The sequence below is a fragment of the Fundulus heteroclitus genome, chromosome 20 (assembly GCF_011125445.2).
Source record: "Fundulus heteroclitus isolate FHET01 chromosome 20, MU-UCD_Fhet_4.1, whole genome shotgun sequence".
Classification (NCBI taxonomy): Eukaryota; Metazoa; Chordata; class Actinopteri; order Cyprinodontiformes; family Fundulidae; genus Fundulus; species Fundulus heteroclitus.
The window spans coordinates 4,373,946-4,391,461 of NC_046380.1; the positions used below are offsets into that span (position 1 = coordinate 4,373,946).

A 17,516-nucleotide genomic window follows, 5' to 3' on the forward strand; every position below is an offset into this window, starting at 1 on the left:
GTTTGGGCCAGTTTATAAATCTATACATGTGTATAGATTTTAGGATCCAGTCCAGTATCTTCAGTTCTCATTAAAAATGAAACTCTGGAGAGTTCTGTCCTACAAATATCTGGGAATTTTCAAATATTCCACTTCCTGCATAAATTAAATAAGCTCAGAGTGTGTAAAAAGCTGCTGAGCATTTTCTGCAACTCTGATTAAATCTATCCTCACTTTTTCTTTTATCACCTGGTTTAGCAGTTTATCGTCTGGGAACAAGAACCGAATTAAGCAAATTGCAAAAATCGCTGGCAAAATTATGGAAGTGAGATTTAAAAAAAAAATAGTCCTGCAAAAGGCAGAACATGTAATTATTTCTTCACATCACCCACTTCATAGTGAACTTTTTTTTTTTTACAGCCAGGCCATTATTCAGATCAATGGTTATCAGGCTTCATTTGTTCTTCAGCCTGTTTTAATTGATAATTGTACGTGGATGCTCACTGATTTTATCGTTGCTAAATTAATTATGTGATTGTTTTCTGTGTGCGTGATCATTGTCTGTGTTTGCTGTAAGGAAAATTTCCCTCAGAAGACACAATAAAGTGTTTTCCTTGATGGCTGAAAGGTTCAGATTTAGTCTCGTTTAACCAGAACTGCTTTTGCATAATCACCAACGTGCCTTTTGGCAAACTCAAACCCTGCCTTCTTATTTTTTTAAACTCTAATGTTTTTTTTTTTCTCCCATAAAGTTTACACAGACAGGTCATGTGACCCTTAGACTGCACTACAGGTGAACTTAATTTCACTAATTATAGCACTTTTGAAGGAAAATTATTAAAAACCATGTCTATTTTTATCAGTTCATTTCTCATTTCACCTTACCAACGAATCATCACGTAAAATACTAAAAATAAAATTTACAGCAGGTTGTGTTCAAAGTGTGGCTCTCAAACTGAATTTCAAGAATAATTTGGCTGACCAGCGCTGGGGGCTTTATGCAGATGGAAAGTTATTATTATTAGAGTAAATCTATTATAGACAAGTTTAAAATCTTACAGTTAAATGTTTAATTGAATGTTCGGTGCAACACAAAACACTTGTCTTTTTTAAATAAGCACGTTTTTACACCCGCTTTGATTTCAAAGCATAAATAGAGCTATTTTTACCTCAAATGCAGACTTTGGTGCATTAAAATCTGATTGGAATTAATTTAATAAAATAGACTAGATACAGTTTAACATATTTTCTTAAAATGATCATGTTTTGTAGGGTAGGTTTAGTATTTTTGGTTATTTTTATTAAAAAAAAGCATTTTTTTTTGGACCCCGAGTGCTTTTGATTGAACAGTTTTGGCCCAATAGCCAAAAAGTTTGTACTCCGCTGATTTACAGATTGCAAGACACCATATAAGCTCCATCATTGAGTATTTATGGATAACAGCCTTTACTCCTGCGGGGTGTACTTACTTTAGTACAGGTCCAGATTGATTGGAGCTTCCAGACGTCTTGGAGACACTTAAATAATTAATTTTAATGTTTCAACAGAGACATACGGTGATTAAAGAGGCTGCAGGCAGGTGTGGTGGGTCAGCTTTGCTACAACTTTATTCCAAAAAAAAAAAACATTTCTCTGCATATATTCAATCACATCATCTTCTCTATAACAGCTCTCCCCTCTCATAACTAAACAATTTGAACAAAATAAGTCTAGTCGCACGTCATTCATTAACATCTTATTTTACAATTCTCTCTGTAACTTTAGTGTTTTTTTCCTCTTCAAAAAACATCAGGAATATTTGTTCGCTGTCTTTTAATATTATTTTTGATTTATTTTTTTTTTTAAATCGACACGAAGACGAGACAGAATACACGGACGATGACGAAGAACGCGGCTCGAGAAGGTCCAACCCGTGACATGACACCGACCCACGGAGCTCGTTAACTGTTTGGGTTTCTGATTAAGAAAGAAAAAAACGTCCAGAGGCCCGAGGTGTTGGGAGCCGGAGCGCGAAGAGTCAACGCTTTGGATGCTTTTTTATTTTTTATTTTTATTTTTTTTGAGGTGGAAGGTAGTAAAAAAAAAAAAAAAACACATCTGGTGTCATGAAACCAGAACCGAACGGCCTGGAAAGACCACAGAGCAGAGATAAAAGCTGCTGCTGTTAAAAGACAAACCGGCTTGGATCAGATTTAACTTCCAGACGCCGAGGGTCTCCGTTTATTCTGGAAAAGCTGCTGGCAGGTTGTTCTCTCTCAGCTGGTCCAGAACCGTCGCCTTTCTGGTTCTACGCGCCGTGAATAAGCCGGGCGCCGACGTCATCAGACGGCGACGAGGCGTTGCGCAATCTCTGAGACGAAGTAAAAAAAAAAAAAAAAAAAAAAACCCCGTCTCCCGGCTCTTAACACCAGCAGGCCTCTGGTGGTGTTTGTTGGTTACATCAGAGGCACTTAAACCCTCCCCCACAAATTACCTCAACAAAGAATAATAAAAAAAAGAAAAGAAATTAAATCATTTGGCTTCAAGTTTCCCCGAAAAAAGAAGAATTAGAGCAGAAAAAAAAAAACGTGGTGTTAGACGGAGGAGGCGAAATCAGCTCCGCCTCGCCCGAGCTCTCACGGCCCGGCAGAACCGGCTGTTTCCGGGCCTCAGACCCCCCCCCCACCCCCCCCGCAGCCTCACAGCCAGACGGGGGCGACGCTCGGTAGTGTTAACGACTGTAAAAGTGAGAATCTGCTGTTTTTTTTGTTGTTTTTGATGAGTAAAAAGATGAGAAGCTAAAATCCCAAAGTAACAAACCGCTTTGAAAAGATGCAGGTTTTCATGTGAAGGTTCTTAGAAAGCAGGAAAAAGCTGGAGAAGCTCCGCCCCCTTCCCCACCCCGGCGCCAAATCGGGCCCGTTGACAGAACCCACAGCGCCCCCCTCACCCACCCACCGCAAACTCAGAGAGAGCAGAATAAAAATGACAAAAACAAAAAAAAAATAAACCAGGAAGTGTCCGAGTCCTCTGCAGGAACCACGAGCGTTACATTCCCTCTACGATTATGTACAATCGGACTTTTTACAAGGCGAGGCGGCGCCGGCGCGGCCGTCCTCCGGGTCAGGCGGCGCCGCTCTTGGAGAGGTTGGGGTAGAGGACGGCGGCCGTGACGGCGACCATCACTGCGACGACCGGCATCCAGGAGCTCCAGCCGCTCTGTACGGGAAAAACACAGAAAGAAAAAAAAAAAAACAGGGAGAACCCGGTTAGTCGGCAGAACCACGGTCGGACCTCCTACCTGGAACCAGAACCAGAGAGAGAGAGAGAGAGAGGGGGGTTCCCACGAAAAAGCCCTGGTTCCTCCTCAGATCCGTAGGTCCTACAGGAAGGAGGTGAGGAGGAACCGCGGCTGCGTGAGGAAAACCCACCCGCAGGAGGACAGAGAGAAGAACCGGGTCAGAACCGAAGGTTTCAGTCCAAAAAGATGATATTTTTTCTCCTTGTTCTGGTAAAAAAAAAAATAAGTTTTCGCTGCGGCTCAGCGGAGGTCGGGTCCAATCAGAACCTGCTGTGTGCAAACAGAACTTCCTGACCGGACCCGGTGCCGAGCAGCACCGCCTGCACTGCAAAAATGGATCTAAAAATAAGTTAAATGTTATTAAAGTTAGTGTACTTATCCTTGATTTGAGCAGGTAAATAAGATTATCTGCCAATGGAATGAGTATTTCTACCCCTAAAATAAGATAATTAGACATCCTGCACTTGAAATAAGACGATTGAGATGAATTGTTCCTATTTTAAGTGCAAATATCATATTCTATTGGCAAATCATCTTATTTACCTGCTTAAATCAAGGACAAATACACTAATTTTAAAGAATATTTGACTTATTTTTAGTTCAGTTTTTGCAGTGTGAGGCCGCATGGTTCTGTGCTGCTGGACTGTAAGCCACGGTAAAGAAAAGTAAGTGGACCCTCGGTCACACATGGGTATAATAAAAAACGGTCGAGTCTTGACCGGGTTCTACCAGAACCCAAATCTGTAGAGAGAAATTAGGAAGCGGATTTCACAATCATACGTCACAACAAGATGAAGCGGTGTGAAAAAGTAAGCGCAGCCTATAAATACAGCCCACTGGACTTTGACTGGATCACTCTTAGGATCATGGTTCTGTTGACGACCCGGTTCAGGCCGAGCTTCAGCTACCGGTAAGAAGTCCAGCCGCCATCTTTAATGATTTTAAAGTCCAATTAGGCCTCCCCAGGTTAACGAGGAGCAACGGTTTCCTCGTTAAGGTCAAGGTGACGTCTTTCCACCCAGGTCTGGTTCTGGCACACCTGGACCGGGCTCAAAAAGCTCTGAAACCTCCAAAAAAAAAAAAAAAAAACAGTCCCACTGAAAAAAAAAATGGTTTAGAGCTGCTTGTGTTACGTGATAATGTTCTTTTAAGAGACTCCATTTTATTTATCTTTTTAAAGTTTAAAGAAAAAGGATAAAATACGTTTTCTTCTGATCTTTGTGAAAAATAATGAATATAGTTTCCAACCTAGAGATAAGAAACATATTTATATAATAATATTACTGGAATTTGTATTGCCAGCATGTTGTGGAAATTCAATATTTAATGAAAGAAATGGGGAAAACTATATGTACTTTGGTTCTTTATCATTTTTAGCCAAACCTATTACACTGCAAAAACAGAACTAGAAATAAGTAAAATTTTCTTAAAATTTGTGTATTTGTCCTTGATTTGAGCAGGAAAATAAGATGATTTGCCAATGGAATAAGATTTTTCCACTTAAAATAGGAACAATTCATCTCAATCATTTTATTTCAAGCGCAGGATGTCTAATTATCTTATTTTAAGGGTCAAAATACTCATTCCATTGGCAGATAATCTTTTAAGTACACTAACTTTAATAACATTTAACTTATTTTTAGATCCGTTTTTGCAGTGTAGGAGCCACATTTGTTTGCAACCCTGATGATCAGCAGTTAAAACCAGAATCAGAACGAAGGTGTACTTACTTTTCCACAGACAGCTTTTTATTTTTTGCCTTCATTCGTGTCTGTAAGTATTATTGACCATGTTGAAACTATTGTGTATTTTTATTATTGTTTTTTAAAACCTTGAGGCTGGAGTCAAAGAATCTCAGGACCCAGAAAAAACCGAGTCATTTTTTTAAATAATGTCTTGGAGCTGAAACAAAGGTGTGCTTTGTTTTTACACTGGACTGGATTTCTTCCAGGTTATCATAAAGGGTTTAAAAACAAAACAGAGAGGCTAGTTCACCGACGTCGGCATGGGAACTGTGGTGAATAAACTATATAAAATAAGAAATGCACGCCTCAATAAGCTGCAGGTATCGGCTTTCAGTGCTGAAACTGATCCGAATCCCATTTTTCCTGAGAAAAAATAAAAAAATCTATGTAGAAACTCCTGAACGTTCAACATGTTGAATATATTTGGTCCTTGTGGGAGAAGCTCTGTCTTCTATACGACGACGGATCCGGCTCGCCTGAACTTTCTTGGCATTTCGTTAAAACTCTATCCGCACCTCCGCGTCGTCCAGGTCCGGCTCGTTTATCACGGATACGCGAATGCAGTTCAAGTCCGAGTCAAACCTCTCGCTTCTTCTGCCGTCGTCTAACTCAAACACGCAACAGATGTGCGGCTGCTGAGAACAGACAGCGCTCAGAAAACATTACGACACGGAGAAGCGGTTTATTAATGAGATCTTCACCCGTCTGAGGCGGGGAATTAAACAGCAACAGGCCGAATGAGAGGGAGGAATGCAAATAAACCTGCCGAACGAAAAACAACTTAAAAATTCAAAAAGGAAAACTGGACAAATATCATTTTTTTGGGACTGCAGGAGACGAGGAAGAGATAATTAAAGAAGAATAAAAAAGCAGAAAAAGGGTGAGAGCAGTTACCAGTTTTGTCCAAAGCAAAAACTGGAAACAGTGATCCACATGTTCCCAAAAAAAAAAAAAAAAAAAAAAAAAAAAGCAAACAACACAGAAAGCACACGATGGAAGAACGACTGTCTATGGCTGCAGGGAAACAAAAATAAACCAAAAATAAACCTGTGAGCAGGTCAACTTAATCACAGCAAGGAGCAAACAGCATGCAGGAAATCAAAGAAACAAATTAATTAACCCGCAAATCCGGCAGCAAAACATGGAGAAAAGAGACATGCACCAAATAAAACCGAAGCATTAAAAAACAAACAGGATGAAGAGAAGAAGAGCGCCACCGGGTGGATGGGTGAGGCGGGCTGTTAAATAATTTAAAGAGATACCAGAGTCTACACCTTTAATAACCTGTTAGATAATTTAAAGAGATACCAGAGTCTACACCTTTAATAACCTGAAGCTATGCAGCTGTTTGCCAGGAGGTTCGTCATCGCTATATAAAAAAACAAAAGTCAAAACATGGAAGATTTTTATCATTAAATGTGTCTAATTCTTTCACTGACAACCAGAGGTGGCTCTAAGTCTCAAGTCCAAGTCCTATGGTTTAAATATCAAGTCATTAACAAGTCGTTGATTTGCACATTTGTACAGTACCCTTATCCAGCATTATAAATGCTGCTCAACTCTTATTCTCCAATATCACTGCTGCACTTTATCCGGAATTACTGCATAATTGTTTACGAAATTTCGTTCTGTATGCACTCTGTGCATACAAAATGACAATAAAGCAAGTCTAAGTCTAAGTCTAAACCTGAAGGAAGGATGTGAGGAAGCAAACGATGCTGATCAGTACTTTATTTTTTACTGTTTTTGTGGTAAATCTTTACGTTATTGAGAGCATCATTTGAAGTTAAGATGCTCAAGTCAAATTCAAGTCCCAAGTCGTTAGTATTCAAGTCCAGGTCGAGTCCAGAGTCTTTAGTTTTCAAGTCCAGGTCGAGTCCCAACTCTTTAGTTTTCAAGTCCAAGTCGAGTTCCAAGTCATTCGTTTTCAAGTCCAGGTCGAATTCCAAGTCGTTAGTTTTCAAGTCCAGGTCGAATTCCAAGTCGTTAGTTTTCAAGTCCAGGTCGAATTCCAAGTCGTTAGTTTTCAAGTCCAAGTCGAGTTCCAAGTCATTCGTTTTCAAGTCCAGGTCGAATTCCAAGTCGTTAGCTTTCAAGTCCAGGTCGAGTCCCAACTCGTTAGCTTTCAAGTCCAGGTCGAGTCCCAACTCGTTAGCTTTCAAGTCCAGGTCGAGTCCCAAGTCGTTAGCTTTCAAGTCCAGGTCGAGTTCCAACTCGTTAGTTTTCAAGTCCAGATCGAGTTCCAACTCGTTAGTTTTCAAGTCCAGATCGAATTCCAACTTCTTAGTTTTCAAGTCCAGGTCGAGTTCCAAGTCGTTAGTTTTCAAGTCCAGGTCGAGTCCCAAGTCGTTAGTTTTCAAGTTCAGATCGAGTCCCAAGTCGTTAGTTTTCAAGTTAAGATCGAGTCCCAAGTCGTTCGTTTTCAAGTTCAGATCGAGTCCCAAGTCGTTCGTTTTCAAGTTCAGATCGAGTCCCAAGTCGTTCGTTTTCAAGTTCAGATCGAGTCCCAAGTCGTTAGTTTTCAAGTCCAGATCGAGTCCCAAGTCGTTAATATTCAAGTCCAGATCGAGTCCCAAGTCGTTAGTATTCAAGTCCAGATCGAGTCCCAAGTCCTTAGTTTTCAAGTCCAGGTCGAGTTGCAACTCCTTAGTTTTCAAGTCCAGGTCGAGTTCCAACTCGTTAGTTTTCAAGTCCAGGTCGAGTCCCAACTCGTTAGTTTTCAAGTCCAGGTCAAATCCCAAGTCAATTAGTTTTCAAGTCCAAATAAAGTCGAAGTAAAGTAATATAACCAAGTCAAGTCTCAAGTCATCAAATCTGTGACTTGAACCCGACTCGGGTCAAGTCATTGAGCCAAACTCGCATCTCTGCTAAAAATTTAAACTGATCTCACATCTAGCTTCCACCTCAGTCCTAAACACCAGACAGAGTGGTGGACATGAAACAGAACTTCACGTGAGGACAAGTCATGCGACTGACTTAAATTGCTCTAATTTGAACTAAACTGAATTTTGAGGTTAAAATAAGACATGATTCAACTGAAACAGGGGGTTTACAGCGTCTGGGAAACAGAGGGGTTTTGTTTCTGCTCATTTCCTGGCGGTATCACTTTAAATAAACTGTTAGTGCGTACTGGGAGCCCGCCGGCTGTGAGAGTTTAACGTCGGTTGCATCAGAGACAGGAGCTGATAGCCATGCGGTTAGAGACGCTCAGAGCAGACGCTTTGCAGATGATGAGGATGACGACATTCAGTCCTTCAAGGAAGTTCAGGAGGTGAAGTGAGAGTCCCGCTGATCACAATTCAGGGTTCGTCTCTGCCGGCTTATTTCCATTATGCAACACACGCTAACGCTGACATCATCTAAAACCACAGACCCTGAAGTATACATGGGGGGGGGGGGGGGGGTCGTGTTTATGTGGACAACTGAGAACCATCTGCAAAAAAAGTGATGCAAGCTTAAAAATGTGTGACCATGTTGATTAGCTGAAGGTTTAAAGACTGAATTTATATTTTCAATGCTACCTTTTTAAAAATGCCTTCAGACCCTCTGCTGGATTCAACTGAGGATGCATAAAATATCGGCATTACTATCGGTATCGGCCAAAATCAGTCTTTTTTTTAAATATCGTATCACTAAGGTGTTGACAGGGCTGGGGAATATATATATATATATCTATAGATATCTCTCTAGATAGATAGACATCTCTCTATCTCTCTAGATATCCCTCTATCTCTCTAGATATCTATCTCTCTAGATATCTATCTCTATATCTCTATCTCTCTATCTCTCTATCTCTATCTCTCTAGATAGATAGATAGATAGATAGATAGATAGATAGATAGATATCTCTCTATCTCTCTAGATAGATAGATAGATATCTCTCTATCTCTCTAGATAGATAGATAGATATCTCTCTATCTCTCTAGATAGATATCTCTCTAGATAGATATCTCTCTAGATAGATAGATAGATATCTCTCTATCTCTCTAGATATCCCTCTATCTCTCTAGATATCTATCTCTCTAGATATCTATCTCTCTATCTCTCTATCTCTATCTCTCTATCTCTCTATCTCTATCTCTATCTCTCCATCTCTATCTCTCTAGATAGATAGATAGATAGATAGATAGATATCTCTATCTCTCTAGATAGATAGATAGATATCTCTCTATCTCTCTAGATAGATAGATAGATATCTCTCTATCTCTCTAGATAGATATCTCTCTAGATATCTCTATCTCTCTAGATATCTCTCTATCTCTCTAGATATCTCTCTAGATAGATATCTCTCTAGATAGATAGATAGATAGATAGATAGATAGATAGCTATCTCTAGATAGATAGATAGATAGATATCTATTGATAGATAGATATCTATCGATAGATAGATAGATATAGATATAGAGATAGATATAGATAGATATATAGGACACCGATATCGGGCCAAACTTTGATATCAGTGCATCCCTAGCTTCTGTTTTCTAGTGTTTAATGTTAGAATTATAGTGCCAGAATTTGTGGAGGGAAAATCATAAAGCTGTGAAATGTTTGATTTCTTTTCAGCCCCCAAATATTTGCCAATCCACCTTTCAATGCAGCTTCCTAGCTGATAATTTGTAGTCTGAAAACATCAGGACACTAAAAATTTGTCATCTCAACCCTTTTTTTACACTAAAAAAAAGTTACGACGGGGGGTTTGATTCCGTCGTTGACCCAAACACGAGCTGCGACCCTGAATTGAGCCCAGACCAGAACTTCACCTCGGCGGACTTTCCTTCCACACATGAGAGACAGATGGAGCAGCAGGAACAGACTGATGTCATGTCGGTGAGTACCTTTCTACCACAACTGGCCGAAACACCAGTAGAGCAGAGCCAGGACAAGGCCCATGAATATGGCTTGGACAGGCTGCAATATGGATGGCTAGAGGAAGGGGGGGGGGGGGAGGGAGAGGGATAAGAAGAAATCAGCCAGAAAATCAACCAAAAACAATATGGAGGATGGAGCAGCTACAGCGAGGGAGGAGGGAGAACAGAGAGGGTGCTGGAGAAACCTTGTTTTATATGCTAAAGGAATGTTGTTGAACGTCTACAAACCAAAACACACCAGAAGAAGACACTACTACATTCTTTAAAGTCACCTCCTACAGTGGATCTCTTAATATATTAGCATAAAAAACTGGACGATTTTAAATTTCTTTAACATTTCTATAGGTTAAACGTTGATGCCAGAACTCGCTATGCTGCTGCTGACTCGGGGATAAACAAAAGACACTTTACTGCAGGCTATGTTAACACAGACTGACCTGAAAACAACTAAATTAATCTGCCCTATTTTTCAGACTATAAGTCACACTTTTTTTCATAGTTTGACCAATTCTGCGACATATTCAGGTGCGACTTATATATCAAATTTAAAAGATAATTCATGATGACCAACATGAACCGAGGAGCAAACAGTACCGTCTATAGCCACCAGAGGGCGCTCTAGGCTTGTGAAAACTGTATGCTGCTCCTGTGCCACTTTAAAATTAATTGAAACATTAACTTATAAACAACAAAGACTGAACACATGTTTATATGTTGTTTCACTGTTTCAGTCTGCATTCACGTAGCAGAGCGTTGTGTGGTGAAGCTAATAGCAGCTAGCGTTAGCTTATAGCTCTGTTGTACGGGCGGGTTACAACTTCACTGATGTACGTGAGCTTTATGTAGCTCTGAAACATCCGTGTTGTACTGTTAGCTTAGCACATAGCACCGTTACGTTCATGGTCTAATTTAGGCGTAATTAGACCGAAATGCTCTGATGAGAACTTTCACGGTTGGAGCTGCTAGCTTTTTATGCTAATGCTAACTCCATTCATGTTATTCAGCCTTGCCAGATTAAATGTCAGATTTTAGTCTTGGATTGTGTGAAATTACTTACTAAATAAATGTGACTGACAGTCCGGTGTGACTTATATGTTTTTTTCCCCTCTTTATGACGAATTTTTTGACCATACGGTAAGTCTGATCACGTCAAATGAATTCAGGGCCTTTTAGCGCCTGATGTGGTTAAGTTTTCTAAAACTGCTATCAGTCAGAACTTTCAGAGGTCAATGTTGCATAAAAACAACGAAACTGAGAACAATCAGCTGGGAGCTGGAGAGGAGGAAGAGGAGGGGTAACAGAAGAAGAAGAAGCTGCTCCGCCTCGCTGATTCACTGCTACAGAACTACGGATCAGTAGAAACACGCAGAAATAAACTCTGAAATAAAACAACGAGGCACATCAACATCACATTCTGTAACTAAAGCAGATTTTCATTCACACTCTATGAAAAATGTGGAGTTTATCTGATCTTGAAACAGTCTGAAGTTTTAAAATAGTTCATCATCATCAACTGTATTTCTAACACGTCGGAGGTCATCGGCTCCCTTTGTTGGCGTCAGAGTTTATAACCGGAGATGCTAGCTGGGAAAATTAGGGCTGAAAATCCAAAAAGATAAAAAAAAAAAAACAGTGGAAAGACCTAAAAAATGAATAAATGTGATATCTGTGGTCTTTTTAAGCCTGAGGACTGGACTCACAGAGCTGGTCTTGTCCTGCAGCAGCTTCAGGTTGCTCCGACACTGCTCCAGCTCCTGGTGGATGTTCAGCTTCTCCTGCTCCGTCTTCTCGTAGCGCTGACGGAGGTCCAGCAGCTGGGTCTGGGTGTCTTCGTACTGCGCGCATCACACAAGCACAGCGGTCAGCTGACGGCGGCTGGGAGAAAGTCCAAGCTAAACGCTAAACGGAGCGGCGCGGAGACGGCCGAGTACCTCTTTCTGCAGCGTGTGTGTCCGGGCCTGGGCCTGGTCCAGCTGGTTCTTCAACCTGCTGGCGTCCTGCTGGTGCTGGTTCTCCATAGAACCCAGTTTGTCCTGCAAGACCTCCTCCCGCTTCTCCAGGGACTCCAGACTGCTGCTGAGGACGTCGCTCCTCTCCTTGGTGCTGGAACAACACAAACACCGGATTCACGACCGGAACCTTGGACAAGTTCACCGACACCGGCTAAGAGGAGGTTTAAGGACTCCAACAAGTCCGACTCACAGCAACAGAACCATGTTTATGCTCGCAATGTGAGCTTCTGTGCTTTCTGTGTCTCTGCTCCGTCTTCTCTAACATAGAAAGTACTCCTGGGTCAATGTGAGCTTCTGTGCTTTCTGTGTCTCTGCTCTGTCTTCTCTAACATAGAAAGTACTCCTGGGTCAATGTGAGCTTCTGTGCTTTCTGTGTCTCTGCTCTGTCTTCTCTAACATAGAAAGTACTCCTGGTTCAATGTGAGCTTCTGTGCTTCCTGTGTCTCTGCTCTGTCTTCTCTAAGCCCCAGTGGGTGGAGGCAGATGAACGTTCACACTGAGCCTGGTTCTGGTTCTGCTGGAGGTTCTCCTCCCTGTTAAAGGGGAGTTTTCCTCTCCACTGTCGCTTCATGCATGCTCAGTATGAGGGATTGCTGCAAAGCCATCAACAATGCAGACGACTGTCCACTGTGGCTCTACGCTCTTTCAGGAGGAGTGAATGCTGCTTGGAGAGACTTGATGCAACCTGCTGGGTTTCCTTAGAGAGGAAAGAGCCTTAAGATGACATGTTTTGTTAACTGTTGCTATATAAATAAAATGGAATAGAAAATGAAGTGTAACTGACCCGACTGTGCTAAAAGAAAATAGTCAAACGGAGACCAGAACAAACTATGGATACTCTGTTAAAGCACTAAAACTATTCACTCCCCTAACTGGAATAATGATGTTCTGCAGCGGCAACATGAGGGTGATGGCAAAGAGTCCTTCCATTTTCAAACACTTGGAGCTCGTCCCTGAAGACAAATCACGAAAACACCGGAGGAAACGTGCAAAAAGCTGCTCGGCAATTAAGAGACGATTTATTTATGCAGGGGTGTCCAAACTGCGGCTCGGGGGCCAATTTGAGGCCCTTAGAACTGTTTTGAAAGGCCAAAACCTCATTAGTCAGCTAATCGCAAACATAAGGCGCAGCAAAAATAATTCATATATTATCAGCCTTTTAATTTAAGAGTAAACTGGACAAGCAGACCTGGCCAAATCCATTTATTAAACATGGAGAGAGCCACTTCCTGTTCTTGTTGCTGACAAGGCGCCAACCCTGAACCAAAGCTGCTGAGCTTTCAGCTCTGGTGAGAACATGGTGATATCGATGATAGAAAAAAAAAAAAAAGGTCAATAAAAAGCTCAATAGAATAACAGTTTTCCTTCCTTTTGCATTCTATCATGTAGGTTAATATTACATCCTCCCAACCAATCACAACGCAGACCCAGGAACCAAACTCCACCCCCTTCAAAGAGTTCAGAGAGCTCGTGTTCTTTTTTCTTTTTTAAAAACTTATAATTTTGGTAAGAAGTTGGTTGAATAAAGAGTTGAGATTAAATTCAGAGTTCTGTATCTAAAAAAAATTTTTTAATTTTAATTTCTACTTTATTGAGATGTTTTTTTTTTCCCCATATCGTCCAGCCCTACAGTCAGGATTCTGCAAACATTTTAGCCATTTTAAAAACATCAGCTGGTTTTTAGGAGCCCTCTGTCATCCATCACTTATCTGCTCAAATATATTGTTGCCATAAAAATACAGAATTTAAATACCAAGATGGTGTAAAAAATAAACACCAACTGATGGGAAAATTAAAACAAACAGGATTTCAGCTATTTATTTTCTCATTTCTTCTTCTTCTTCACTGGTGGTGTTAAAAACAGTAATTTTCCCCAGATAACGATGCGACGTCGTGTTTGTACCTGCTGAGCTCCGTCTCCAGGCGCAGCAGCTTGTCTGTGAGATCTCTCCGTTCAGCTTTCAGGGCGTCACAGTCCTGCTGCAAAGACACACACCGCTGCTGCAAAGCTGCACACTCCTCTGAGGGACAAAACGACAGAGGAAACGCCGTTAAGCGCCTTTAAAAACGCCTTTATACGACTTAAATATATGATATCGATAAAGACGGCGGTCACCTTGCAGCTGGCTGGCGCTGCTCTGCTGCTGCTGCTGCTCAGCGAAGGCCTCCTGCAGCCGCCGGATCTCCTCCTCGTACTTGGCGGCCGTGGCCCTCCAGTGCTCCAGCTCGGTGCGCACGCCGCCCAGGTCCGCCTGCAGGGCGGCGATCTCGCGCTCCCGCTCGGCGGTGGCCGTCTCCATGGCGTGTCGGAGGACAAGAATCTGACGGCGGAAAGAACCCGTGTGAGGACAGGAGGAAATGATAGCTACATGGACAAAAGTAATCCGAATAAAAAACTCGTCAATCGGAATATTGAGATCGGATTACGATCGATCGGAATGAGATTGTATTCCGAATGAGTCGGGTGGTTTATGGCGATTAATAATCCGACCACCGTGCAAATAAACGCTTGTCAGGATCAAGTTATTCTGAATAAGGCAAACTAACCCGAGTACGCATGTACACCTGACGTAAACGTGACGTATAATACGTATAATATGTCTGGAAGCAAAACTGTCGGTGCTCCAGATAAAATCTTGCTATTCCAAACATTAAAAGAGCTCAAAACTTATTTATTTAAGAACATTTCAGCCATAATTAGAAACTGGTGCAAGTCCAGGCTGGGCACTCAGAAGACAAACCAACTTGTACGCTACGGCTTTGTTCACTATTTTTTGTTATTCAGTTCTAAAGTTCTTTTTCTATTTTTATTTTATTTATTTTTTGGGGGGAATTAGTTAACTGTTCATGTCAGAGTGATTCTATTCTGAATAAAGCCAGGATAGAAACGCATATTATGACCAGATTAATTCATTGTACGCCCATATAAACAGTACAATCCCATACTTTTTTCTTTTTTTAATCCAAATACGTTTAAATTTTGCCGAAAATCAAAATTGCGATTTATTTCAACAAAAATTGCGATTGCAAATTTGATTTAGACTTTTATCTACATTATACACAAGCAACAAAAACGGCCTGTGGATAAAGATGTTTGTAAACACGGACTATTTAAAATAAGAAATTAAACTGTTTTTAATAATCAGAATATTATTATTCCAGAGAACAGCTTGTTGAGTTGGACGTCAAACCTTGTTGACCATAAAGTGCAACCAACAAAGTTTGACTGGTAATTAATGCTGTGGTGAGATTCCTGAAAGTCTCGGGTAAAACGTCTGATTATATCAACTCTAAATCAAATAATAAAATTAGATTATATCTCTGCTGCAGCTCTCTTCCCTTCCATGTGGAGGCAAACCCACTTTAAACATTTTATGGACGCCTAAAGGACGTCTGATCCATTAATTGTTATATAGCCACTAATTGCAGACCTCTGTGATTGGGAATCTTTGTTAAAAATTGCGATTATATTGCAGATGCAATTAATTGTCCAGGCCTGATTTGAATCCGATCGTGAAATTTTGTGCATGTAAACATAGCTACTGTTACAGAGCTGATTTATGGAGGTAGCGTCCTGGTTCGAGGTCTAAAAATCAAAAATCTGAATTTGTGAGTTTTTAGGAGGTGCAGCTGAAGCAGTACCTCCTCCTGGGCCGAGCAGAGCTCCTCCCTGGTGCTGCAGATGGTGCTCTCCCTCTGCTCCCTCAGTGCCTCCATGTCAGCCTGCAGCTTCCCAAGCTGAGCTGCATCACACACAGGACGGGACAGATTAGACGCTGGAAGAGCCAACGGGTTTGTCCTCCTAATGCTCGACACTCACTCTGCAGGTACTGGATCTGTTTGGTTGAATCCTCGGTCAGCTTAGAGGTGCTCCTCCTCTCCTCCTCCAGTAGAGCTACAGAGGGTCACAGTCCCGACACGTGAACATCAATTAAAAAGGACAAAGAACCAGAACAGGAGCAGCGGATGGATAAATCAGCTCAGCGGCAGCTACCTTGCAGCTGCAGACATTTCTGCTTCCCGGTGTTGGCCAGGTCCTGGGCTTCCAGAAGTTCTCTGTGGAGATAGCTGATCACCTTTTCCGTGTCTTCGGGCTCCAGACCGGCTCGACTCAACTCAGCTGCACACAAACACACAGAGAATTTGACCTGCTTAGGACTATAAGACTCACTTAAAATCCTTAAATCTTCTCAAATATTTATGGTGCGCCTTTATATCTGATCACCGTTGTGCTTACTGACTGATTTTATGTGGTAGAATGTGCTCAAAAATCTGTTAAAATGTGTAAGTATAACTTTGGTTAGTAATAAAGCCACTCCTCAATGGATATTAGGAGCATTACGGTACACTGTGTCACCACAGACATATATACGTAGACGCGTCATAGGGCGCAGGTTCGCACGTCAACGTCACCGCCATATTGTATGTGGCAGAAAAAAGTTGAGTTCTGTTATTGTGAACGTGGATCAGAGAAGATGCCTCATTCCTGTGCTGCAATAAATACACACACACAGGGATGTATATATATATATATATATATATATATATATATATATATATATATATATTTGTGTGTGTATGTGTTATGAATATAAGGATAAATTTGTTAAATCTAAACATTGTGGTCTTCATTATTTCATAAAACCGTCACATGTGAACCTTTAGGAACAGACATTTTGGCCGAGTATTAAAGAGGTAAAATTAATAATATAAGGAAAAAAGTCCTAGGTCAATAAAGTCAAAATAAACAAACAAACACAAAAGTTATAATGTTATGATAAAAACATCATATTATGAGAATTAAGGGGGAACATTTCCAGAATAACTACAGTTTGCAGAATTATTTCACTCCTGGAGTAATAGGGCCAGGTTAGATTATTTTAAATATTTTTATTCTTTAGGAGAATAAATTCAGGAGAATGAAGCTAAAGGGATACGAAAATAAACTTGCAATATAAAAAAAAAAAAATACGAATACAAAGTATATTCAGAGATTAAAGTCCCTCTGATACTGTTTAAGTGACTGAGTAACTGCAGATTTGCCACATTTAAGATGGCGGACGCTCTGACGCATCGCAGCATAGGCAGAACCCGCCCAATGACGCGTCTACTCTTATAATATGTGTGTCACTACCTGATAGGACCCCTGAGCTGTCTACCAGACTGCCTGACTGTAATGTCTAAACTAGAACAGGGTGTTTGCTCTTTTTCCAAATTAAAATTCCAGACTTTTTTAAAACTGATATTTTTTTCCCCAAGACCTTAACTTTATGTACTTGTATATTTGTGTGCCTACTGCCTACTTCATTGGTTGAGATTGTACAAACTGTTTATTAGAAATGTTAATTTTTATAGGCTAGTATTCAATGAACAAATGCATTATTCACAGTAAATTATGCTTTTACTGATGAAAACGTTTCAAAACATGAAAATCACAAGTACATGAATTTCACATCAAACAAGTGTTTGATTCCATCAGGCTAATACAGTACGTGACCAGTTAGTTAAATTATAGTTTTATGGCCTACCTTCCTATTTCTCATTTCACAATGCCTTTGAGCATACTGTAAAATTCTACCACACATTTTTTTCCCCATACTTTATTAAGACTTTCACACAAAATTCAAGACTT

General features: G+C 40.7%; 1 protein-coding gene across 10 annotated transcripts in view; it reads right to left on the bottom strand.

Annotated features, from left to right (window-relative positions):
* Nucleotides 1-1,561: 1,561 nt before the first annotated feature.
* The window catches only part of slmapa (sarcolemma associated protein a), an 82,844-nt gene continuing 66,889 nt past the window's right edge, over nt 1,562-17,516 (bottom strand). For 8 of the 10 annotated variants that reach the window (XM_036151592.1, XM_036151590.1, XM_036151589.1 and 5 more), the window contains 8 exons: nt 15,879-16,004; nt 15,705-15,779; nt 15,527-15,627; nt 14,001-14,205; nt 13,788-13,905; nt 11,804-11,975; nt 11,573-11,707; nt 1,562-3,177 (listed from right to left, as the gene is read on the bottom strand). In XM_036151592.1, coding sequence (XP_036007485.1) covers nt 3,082-3,177; nt 11,573-11,707; nt 11,804-11,975; nt 13,788-13,905; nt 14,001-14,205; nt 15,527-15,627; nt 15,705-15,779; nt 15,879-16,004 — 1,028 coding nt within the window. In that variant the 3' untranslated portion in view covers nt 1,562-3,081. Of the gene's footprint in view, nt 3,178-9,839; nt 9,928-11,572; nt 11,708-11,803; nt 11,976-13,787; nt 13,906-14,000; nt 14,206-15,526; nt 15,628-15,704; nt 15,780-15,878; nt 16,005-17,516 lie in introns of all 10 variants that reach the window. The other 2 variants (XM_036151591.1, XM_036151586.1) reach the window with 1 other exon arrangement.